General features: G+C 35.7%; 2 protein-coding genes across 2 annotated transcripts; one reads left to right on the top strand and one right to left on the bottom strand.

Moving 5' to 3' along the window:
* LOC130443108 (uncharacterized) lies at positions 1–1888 on the bottom strand. Its single transcript, XM_056777577.1, has 2 exons — positions 1505–1888; positions 1–735 (listed from the first exon to the last, which is right to left on the bottom strand). The coding sequence occupies exons 1-2, from the start codon at positions 1886–1888 to the stop codon at positions 1–3; spliced, it is 1119 nt and encodes a 372-aa protein (XP_056633555.1).
* Positions 1889–2253: 365 nt separating this feature from the next.
* LOC130443107 (transcription factor Adf-1-like) lies at positions 2254–4137 on the top strand. The gene is made up of 3 exons (XM_056777576.1): positions 2254–2401; positions 3408–3685; positions 3859–4137. Exons 1-3 carry the CDS (start codon positions 2254–2256, stop codon positions 4135–4137), a joined length of 705 nt encoding a protein of 234 aa, XP_056633554.1.
* Positions 4138–11262: the final 7125 nt, after the last annotated feature.

The raw sequence follows: 11262 nt of genomic DNA, 5'->3' as shown, positions 1-11262 counted from the left end.
TTATTTTATCATATACGTTTGCCAATCAACTGCTCCTTCCCCACTAAAATAATCTCTGTATTTATTTCTCAACTTCTCAGCAATTGCTTTCGACCTCTTATTTATTCGGGAACGTCCTTGAATTATAGTCAAATTTATATTATCTTCGTAATCTGCACTTCCTGGAGGTGTATAAGTATTTGGCATAGTCATTCGTAACCAGTTGTGTAATGTGCATGTAGATTTGATAATCTTTATTGCCGTTTGTTCGTCGACTTGAATTGGTTTTCCCAAAATTCGGAAACGAGCTGCCAGAATACCAAATCCGTTCTCCACAATGCGTCTCGCTCTGCTTAATCTGTAATTAAATATTTTTTCCGCAATTGTTGGCGTACTTGAATAGGGCTTTAACAAATATGGTTTGAGTGGAAATGCATCATCTCCAACCAATACTGCCCCTTGGGGTAGTAATGAGTCGTTTTCTAAAAGTGGATATAAAGAACTGTTTTGGAAAACCCCTCCATCTGCATTTCGTCCATATGAGCCTATGTCTACATATTTAAAACAGTAATTATGATCCACTAGGGCAAGAAGAACGATGCTATTAGTTCCCTTGTAATTATAGTATTCACTGCCAGAATTCGGTGGTGCTTGAATTATAATGTGTTTTCCATCTATGGCACCACAACACCCTGGAAAGTCCCATCTTTCATTAAATCCTAGCTGTATATCTTGCCACTCGTCTTGATTTGGTATCTGTAAATAGAAATACATTTTCATTGCAGGAAACCCATGATTTTTCTGAAGATAGCGTGGATATGTCACAAACTGATGAGGACATAAACAAGGATGATATTATAGGCATTGCCAGAACGCCAACAGCAAAAAAGAGGAACCTATCGCCAAAAAAAGGAATAAAGAGAAATGTAGTTCCAAAAGAAAGTACCATGCATGCAGCAATCAACGAGCTGAAAGACTTGAATAAGAGTTTACGATTACCACTTGAAGAAAAGGAAAACGAGTGCGACATAATAGGCAAACACATTGCGGTTCAATTAAAGCAACTATCTGTGCCGGATATGCTAAACGCGAATGCTGAAATGCAGCAAGTCTTAACAAAATACAGACTGAAAACCTATATAATCCACATGCGTCTACACCTTCCACATCGTATACTACACCAACACCAACTGCAAGCGAACACTCATTTTGCAGTACTTTTCAATCGCCTCCTCATTTATATTCACAGTACTCACATCAGACAGTACACACAAGCAATACTATGGAAGAGATGTCATCAATGGCAAATGATACTGATGACTTGGTAGCCCAAGCAATATTAAATGCTAATATTCCTTAAAACCAAGAATTCGTCACAAGTATAAATAATCATTTTTTATATAGTTATATTTATCTGAGCCAAAATGTTTCATGGAAGCTACGTTATTTTTGTAATATTTGCGTTTTTGTGAGCTTTTGTTTTTTTAGTAAATATATAAACATAAACAGTACAGCCTATACTTACCTTAATATAATCTTTTAAGCTATCACTTATAGCATCGCAAACTTTTGGTATCATTTTCGATATGGATGCCTTCGATACCCTATATAATACTGACAACATCCTGAATGTCATTCCAGAGGCCAGAAAAGTCAAGGTTATTTCTAGTTTCACTCTAGCTGGGATAGCTTTACGCATAAATGTGTCACTACGTTGAATACCTGTAGCAATTAAATTTAAAAGGATTTCGAACTGTGAAGGCGTCAATCGCATAACAGCTTGATATTCACGAGGGTCCTGATAATATAGCTCTTTCATAATCATGCTTGTAGCTCCTGAGGATTTATTTTGCAACCAATTTCTGACCCAAATCCGTCTTTTTCTTTTTCTTTTCAGATCACTTTCCATTTCTTTAATCAACTCATCGCACAAAATTAAGGAAAAAGATTGTATTACCTTGCGTATCGCAATTTTTACTTTCGACATATTTTGTTTGTGACCCGCAAGCTCACTGCCTCGCAGAATTTTGATACCGTACAGCTACTTAACTAGGTGTAAACGGGTGAGCAACTGCATATTTTGGTCCCCACTCGCCAAGTACAGCTACTGTTTACTGACCAGCCCAGCAACTGGCACTGTGTAAACTCCCCTTTAGGCAATGTATACGAGACAGTTCGCGAGCGAGACAGAGACAGGAGACCGAGACGGTCGCTGCTCCGGACCAGTAGTGTCTCCGTCGCGCTCTTGAAAGCACACGTCTTTAGTGTTTAAAAATGAGTTTTTCTGACGAAGACTGTGAGAATCTGATTGAACTAATCAGGCAGCACCCTCCGCTATACAATGCACAACTAGACTCCTACAGAGACGAAAATTTGAAGAACAATATTTGGAAAAGCATAGCTGAAAGCATAAATAAAACAGGTGAGTTATTCTTTTTTTATTTATTTTGCATAAAATTAATATTTGGAAGGAAACATATAAGAAAGAAAAGGTGGTGTGCTCAAATCAGCGCAAATCAGCTCAAACAAGTCGTGTGAGATGCTGTTCTTGCCATTCTACTGCTCCTTGCTGTGACGTGAAGTAATTGGTTAATTTTACTCTAATATCGAGTCCGTTGTTGTTCGAAATCCCCCCTGTTCCCCGTAATGAAACAAAATTTGAAGGCAAATTTTCTTCTCGGTTCCATTGATGTACGGGCATTTGAGCAGATTCCAAAAATCCATCTCTTAATAGGTTATGCAAGCAATAGGCAACCAAGATCACGTCAGTGCATGTTTCTGGCGCTATTCCGATAGGAGTGTAAAATATTCTAAACACCTGAGACAGCGAACCGAACGCGTTTTCTGATACTCGTTTTTTGCAACTCTTCTAGCGTAAAGTTTTATCATAAAAGTATCAAGACTAAATGCTTAATCTCCAACTAAAAAATGGGGTAATATTATGTTCGAATTTGGTAGATTTTTTGGTTCTGGAAAATTAAAAATTCATTTTTCATTATTTGTTTTCCCATTGTAGACTTTTGGAATATTCCACTATCTCGTTCTTTGTCATAAGAGCCAACGTCTACTGCAATGAACTTGTAATTATGGTCTACAATAACCACAAGAACAATTGAGTAATACTCCTTATAATTAAAATACAACGACCTACTATTTTCAGGGGCTCTTATTCTTCCCATCAATAGCACCTTTGGGGTGCTTGGGGAATTGCCATTTGTCCCAAAATCCTTCAGATATAAGCCTAAAATCACTTTCTTTTGGAATAGGCATAAAGATTGGTACCAAAACAGTCTTTAAATGTTTTAACACCTCTTTGACTATTTGTGAAATATAAGAAGGTGATATACGAAATTCGAATGATAGCGAAGCATATGTTTCTCCAGTCGCCATGAATCTGAAAATAAAAAAAATAATATTATTTATTACAGATTCGGAATGCCGTAAGAAATGGAAACTGATCAGGGACTCCTACAACAGATATAAACGCAAACAAAAACAATCGACGGGATTTGCAGCACCAGCTAAAAATTCAAAGTGGCAGTTTTATGAACGCTTAAGATTTTTAGAAAACACACCATCAGAACGGCAAGACTGCACCAGTATAGAAGAAGAACAGCAAAGCTCCGCCAGTGTAGAAAAAGAAGTTACTAATACCTCCACAGGAGTAGAACATGAAGATACTCCTCACGAAGGCGCAGACACGTCAGTACATAACTCAACACTCAACACCCTTCAAAGGAGTTACCAGGCACTTCTAAATCTACACAAGAGAGATCTAATATACCACTAAGTAAGAGTTCTGAAAAATCAACTGCCAAGAATATAAAAAGAAGATGAATTAATAAAATTTATGAAGGACAGGCAGGAAAACCGAAATAGCTGGAGTCATTAAAATCTCAAGAGTCAGTTGATGATATATCGATATTTACAAAACATATTGAAATGATGCTAAGAAAATTGAGCGCACGTTCAAGAGCAATGGTAAAAACTGAAATATTTAATATTGTCTCGAAGTATGAGTTCAGAGATATCAAGGGTCAAACTGAACGCCCCTATACAAGTTCACCTTCATATTTTCCAACAATAGCGGCTTTATCAGGACCTCAAGCACAGAGTGATTCATCACGCCAGTTATCATATAATTCAAATTCATCATAAAATTCATATTCTCCAATAAGTGCAGCTTCATCATAACACCAAATACAGACTGGATTACCAAATATTTCGAGTGAACCATTTCTAAGCAATTATGGTGAAATCGACCAGAATAATTTCGATGAATTGGTAAACTTACCTTAAAGTTAGTGCTAATTTTTCTTTCACTGATATTCTTCCCTTTTCTTGCATTGTTTTTTTCATTAAATTTAATACGTAATCAAACTGTGTTTTATTAAGCCGAAAATACTTCCTGAATATATTGTCATTAAACATCAGGTGCTTCTTTACTAATAGCGAAAATGATCCTTCTTGACCTCTAGTTAAATATAAATCCTTAATAGGTAATCGTCTTTCAGTTTTGTATTTGTAATAATAATAATATAAGAGCAAATCATCGTCTTCTTCCTCCAATAGCAGCTTCGTTATTTGGTTTTCCATCACGACACAAAAACCACTGATTTCATCGACAGACTCTATTGAACTGAACGGTCGCTCCGCGACACTTGTCACGATCTTCGGTCTCAGTCTCGACCTACAGTACATGCCGAAGAGACCGAGACACTTGTCGCGGTCGCTGGTCTCAGTCTCCTGTCTCGGTTTCCTGTCTCTGTCGCGGCGCGAACCGCCACTTTAAGAAGTCCCAATTTCGCTAATCTGATGGTTTGAACGTGGCCTAACGGGGCAGGGGGGGAGGGTTAACAAAATTGCACAAAAAACGATGTTTGGATTTACTCGAGCGCTGTCGTTTTTTTTAGAGAATATAATCTGACAATTTCCGATAGTCGAAAATAATAAAAATCGCTTGATCCGAGGATGCAGCAGAGGCAAAGCATGCCTACTGCCCATTGCACTTTCTTCCTATTTATGACCTTCTCGCACCTTTCCCACAGTCGTCTTCGGTGCCGCGACACCATGACAGGTGTTCATAAACCACGTTTTTGTTATAGGTACAACGCTGCAGTTTGATAGTTATATGATTATAATTTAGTGTATTTAAAATATGCAGGGCTGCGGCCTGCATATTTTGAGGCCGATTTTGAGGTAGGGCAGCAGCATGTGAAAGATGATATTTTTTCTTACACTTTAAAAAATTCGTTGTCCCTTTGCGTCACTTTGTGTCACAAATCGGCAGAATAAAAAATGCATTATTTTTGTTTCTATCAACTAATCTATTAATTCTACTATGCTTCCGCGCCTCTCGAATAAATCCCCATTTAGCTTTAAGGACTCCTCAAAGGTTTCTGAGTGGCTCAGTTAAGTTTCGAAGAAAAATGATGGATACGCCAATTTTCAATGTAAATTCGTTCGCTGTTCTCGTTTCAATTCAAATCAGTATGAGCTGCCACAGCAATACAATGCCCACCATTTACTTCAATACACTTTATAATCCGCTTTCGTAAAGATCTCATAATATCAAATAATCCTTGTCTATTATTTTTAATTACATCCGCGGCTTCTTCTATTTTCCGTCGCAGTTGTGGAAGAGAAGTAATTTTTTCTTTGTAAACTAATGCCTTATTTGCGACCAAATTAAAAAATCCAAAGGATTTAAATCATAGTCTCTTGGTGGCCAAGCAAACTCACGTCCACGACCAATCCATCGATGCGGAAACTGTTCGTTTAAGTATTGACGAACTTGTAAAGAATAATGTGGTGGTACTCCGAGATATATCTTCTAGAAATTCGTGTAAATGTTCTTGAAGAACATCTAAGTAAAGAGGTCCATTTAAATTGGTTGGCAGTTCAAAAGGACCTATTAAACACCCACAAATGATTATTTTTATAATTAAATATTCCTAGTCTGGTAAATGTTGCCTCATCAGTAAAAAGAATTGTATCCAGAAAATCTGGCTTAACATTTTTTATCTTGCAAAAAATGGGAAAATTGTATACGCTTAGGTAAATCTTGAGGTAATAAATTCTGAACAAGAGTGTAATGATATGGATGCAATTTTTCCCTCTTCAGTTTTCTAAAAATAGATGATTGGCTTATACCTGTTTGCAGACTTAATCGGCGAGTACTGATATCTGGATTCTCCGTAACACAAATTAAAATTTCATCTTTTTCATCGGCAGTGATTTTTTTTGTAGCACCGTGCTCAGTTTTAGAGCGTAGAGACCCCGATTCACCTAAGCGGTTGTAAAGATTTCGGTACAGTTTGTAATTGGGTTGCCTTCGATTTGGGTATAATTGTGAATATCTTCGAGCCGCAGCTGGACCATTATAATTTGACTGAGCAAACACACAAATCATATCGCGCATCTCATTATCGGAAAAAACGTTATGCCTAGGCATTATTTGATAAATAACTATTATTATTATTATCCAATTTTTGCTTCTACACAAACTGTCTAAAAGTGACACAAGCCTACTTAAAAAAAAACGAAAAATTAAACTACATAAACTGTCTAATAGCGACACAAGCCTACTTGAAAAGAAAACGAAAAATTAAACCACGGTTTAATTCACGAATGTGATTTTGATATTAAGAGATCTTTACGAAAGCGGATAATAAAGTGTATTGAAGTAAATGGTGGGCATTTTGAGCATTTGCTTTGAAGTTTTTTATTTTTGCTTACAAATTTGTTATTGTTACATATTTAAGGAATAATGAAATTTTTTTATGAAAAAATTAAAATTTATTGAACTTTTTAGAAGCAAATAACTCGATAACCGATTGAGTTACACGAATCAAAGAATAGTAACTTTTTTTGTAGAATTTAACGCTTTTTAATATTTTTCTATTATTTTAGTTGTAAGTTCAGTTCAGCCCAAAAAAAATTTACTTTGATTTAATTAACACAAAGAAGTGTAACTAGCGCCCTCTATTAGCAATGTTAAATTAGAATGCAAATTATGATTCCTCATGCCAAAATGTAAAATTGCCAATTTTCAAAGAGAAATCGTGACATAAAAAATTATTGCGATAATCAAAATTTAAACTTAAACTTTGAACACCCCGTATCTCGGTATCTAGCAATATTTGCATAAGGCATGTTGAGCAGAATCATCATATTTTGAGGTTTAGAATCTACAGTTCAGAGATTGGACATTCTTAATGAATCACCCTGTATTTAAAATTAATTGGAATGATACAGAGCCATCTGACGAAAATTGGCGTACCCATTCTTCTTCGAAACATAAATCCACCACGACTTTGTAGCATACCCAATGGTGCTATTGTATATTAAATTTCTATCATTTTTAAACAAATTTCAGTTATTTTCAATCCAGTTCAATCATTCCCGAATGATTTCGACCATTATCCGTAATTTCCCATGATTATTGCCTGAATTCTTCGTCCCAATACAAACAATTTGTTTGTAGTTATAAAATAAGAATTTAATTTACTATCGTACTCCAATAATTCCTGGCGCTGTTTTTAAAATCTTTATACTTGCTACTAAAGCGATACCTTAATTTGCTCCCTTTCAACGGACACCTTTTGATGCAATGAGATGGTTCTCTTCCCCCAACACTTCATACAAATGATATAGAGGCAAACATTAAACGTCAATATGGATAAAGAACGATGGAAACAGAGGACAGTGGTTCAATGGATATGAGGATGTTGATTGATGGAAGTTGATTTTTGACATACTGAAACATCGATAATCAACAATCTTCAAGCGATAACGGACAAAAGTTTATCAACAAAAGATAATCGATATTTGACAACCGATAACGGACAATCTAAAATCGACAATTGACAAACGACATTTACCAATTGACAATCGTGAATCAACAATCAACTTTCATGCACCAAATCACATATATGTAATATTTTTATATGAACAGTTTAAATGGGAAGGAATGTCCCACTATTAAGGTGTCGACAATATACTATTTTCTCTCTCGTTCCAGATAGTTTGTTCAGGTTGCGCAGAACCGAGCTGGGACCTCGAAGGATAGAGAAAGCCTTATCACTCTGTCTTCCTTAGTCGGAACAGCTTCCACTTATAGAAATTGTCCATGTAGAAGTATTATACTCGTATATACGCCAAACCCTCGAACACAGAATCACACATCAGCAAACAGGCTAATGCGCGTATGGCTATTGGACTGCTGAGGAACAACTTATAGCATCTTATTGTGCATACGTACATAGGTACGTGCACAGAAACAGTCAAACACTCATACATCGACCATCGGCAAACAACAACCAACAATCCTCTTACCCTTGACCCAATGGCATTGTGCACATATGCCTTTTTGTGGTTATTTCTGTGTTGACTGAATCATCGATTGTTATAGTGCATCGTTGAGATGGGTTGAGAGAATTGTATTGTATAGTCTTTTTGACACAGATATATACTAGGTCCGTTCCAACCAGTTTCTATAAGTGGAAGGTGTTCCGACTAAGTGAAGCAAATAGTGTATCGTTGTCTCTCTCCTCCGAATGCTTCAGTTAGTTATTATTTTCCCACTACTAATATTTTAGAGAATTTTCAAGCATGCGTAGTATAGATAAAGTGACTCTAACGAGAGAGAAAATGAATACTGTCGGCACCGTAATGTAGAGACGTTTTTTCCCGTAAGACATGTCCATATAGGAGTATTACATATATGGTTAACGTTATACGAAAGAATCTGTTTTGCGTTTCAACCGACTTAGGTATCGTTTCGGGGACGGTATTTTCGATACTTGGTTGATAGCAAGTACTGTTACAAGAACCGTGCATAGCCGGAGATTGCACAGAAAATATCTATAACCGCTTCCGATAACCATTCCAAGTACGGTCCCGACTAGCAAGTTGGAGCAAACCTAAAAATTCAACAAATGACGTGTTTGATAACTTTTCCCAGAATCACACCAAATATTAAGAAGTATTATGAAGGCATCACAGGTCATGAGGATAAAGGACAAATGACAGGCGACAATGGACAGAACAATAATAATGAAGAAAATAAAGATAGAACTTATAATTCAGAGGATAATGGGGACAGAGAATAATGGTTATAGAGGATACTGGAACAGAATTCGAAGACTTAGAGAACCATGTTTTCAAAGGACATGGGGACAGATCACATAGGCTCAGGGAACAATAGGGATAGGCGGGAGAACAAATAACATGTAGACAAGGAGATGGAGATATTAAACAATTGCCGAACGATTCAATATTTTTTAAACGAAAATGAAACGATATGAAGAAAACAATTTAGCTTTTCAGTAAAATAAATGATGCAGTATATAGAGGAGTCTAAAACTAAGAAAAATGGACAAAAAAGCTAAAGAAAATCGATATAAATATATACCTGTATAGAATTGTACTTTCATATTGAGAACTGCAGCAAAGTTTAGAGAGTCACGGATAGTGTATCGACATACTTTCCAACGATATACTCTGTTGTCTTCGTATCATTAGTTAGATAAGGAAACCACAATCACTTAATTGGGCAAAAATCAAATCGGGTTGTTTGGTTCCATCTATCTTTTGTATGTCATTTAAAGAATAGCCTAAAGTGGTTACGCAAGTTGCGTCGAAAACAACTAGTAATTTCTTTAATAACGTGGTGGTGTGGCAAAAATACTTCTACTGGCTATTTACATCATTGACTTTTAGCATGTGGCCTAAAGCTTTATACTCGTTTATAAATTAACAATATTCACTTTCCAAGTTCATTTGAGTCCCTAAGCTCAAGCAGATTATTATAGTGACCGTCGAATTCAGGTAATTCTCTATCACTGGAAATTTTATGTTACTGTTGAATACGTTCAAACTTGCACCAGTGTCATATCTCAAGGAGTTATTATTATTACTACCATTACTATCGGTATACCCATTTCTATTTTCAGTTGATTCCTTACAAAATGTTTTCGCTTTAGAAATAGCAAAATATATAACACGGTCAAAATTTTAACGTTCTTGAATCAATATTAGCTTGATTTTGTTCGAACTCAATTAACACGAGTTCAAAACGCTCTAAACGTTCAACAAAATCGTTAATTGGTCTTACATCAATAATTTTGAAATTAGATTTTCTATTTTATTGAGAAATTTAGAAAAAATTGCAATTTTCGCTGTAATTGCACCTGCTTTACGCGTCAATTTCACCAAATCTGCTGTAAGTTTTAATCCAAGATCAAACTAATAATAAAATAGAAGCCCTGGTTTTTGGAAAATATTTTTAAATTTCTCATTTTTTAGACATTTTGATATATTTCTAAATGTTCTTGATTTTTGGTCCCTTCTATTTCAAAATTTTATTTTGATTTTATTTTTATTTCAATGTTTAAGATGTAGGTGATCTATTGATTGATATAAATACGCGATTTGTCAGTGTAAATATATTTTGATAAAGACTTAAATAAAGTCGAAATGTGAATTTTTATCTTTCTTTCAAAAATTATTAAAAAAAAACAAATTTTAAAACAGAAGAAAAACAATAAATAGAAACGCAAAAAACAAAATTTGGACCGATTTTTTGGTGTTTTTATTGTTCAAAAAAATAACGCATAGAGAAATAATGTTGAATTTCATACACATAACTTTTATTTAACCCCTAGAACGCGATGGCGTTTTTTTGTCAGCAAAAGCCTTTTTTTCGTAACTGCTCTGGCCTAATATTAAATCCGTTGGAATTATCGATCAAGATATCCTCTCCTTTGTATTTTCCCTTTATGATTGTTGCCTCAATGACGTTTTTACAGCCAGTCTTGTTCCATTGCACGGTCGAGGTTGATTAATGTTACGCAGCATGATGACAACTGATCCTACTTTTAACTGCAAATTGTGAAGTGGCAATTCCAGTGATTTTAAAATCTTTGTGGGATAGTTGACTACGTCATCCTGGTTCATAACGATGTCGACTGATTTGAAGGAAACCAACTGTCCCGGAAGAAAATTCTGGATGGTCGCATTGAGATCCTCGACATATTTTTTCGCCGCCAATATTGCTCGTTCATCCAGCCAATGGTTATTGATAAGGGTTTTTGTTTTTTCTTGCGCTTCGTTGATTATTGACCAAATGGAACATGACAAGTATATGACTATGAGACTTCGTTTTTATTAGATATTAAAGAACGTTGATTGATGTTGAGCCGGTACCACACGATGTGTCCAATGCTTCAACGGTGGACGCTGGCATGATTGGACGTGGTCGTATTGCGCATATCATTCTAC

Source organism: Diorhabda sublineata, chromosome 4 (genome assembly GCF_026230105.1).
Source record: "Diorhabda sublineata isolate icDioSubl1.1 chromosome 4, icDioSubl1.1, whole genome shotgun sequence".
NCBI lineage: Eukaryota > Metazoa > Arthropoda > Insecta > Coleoptera > Chrysomelidae > Diorhabda > Diorhabda sublineata.
Note: the sequence above shows the minus strand (reverse complement) of the source record. Positions and strands in the feature narration are given on the sequence as shown.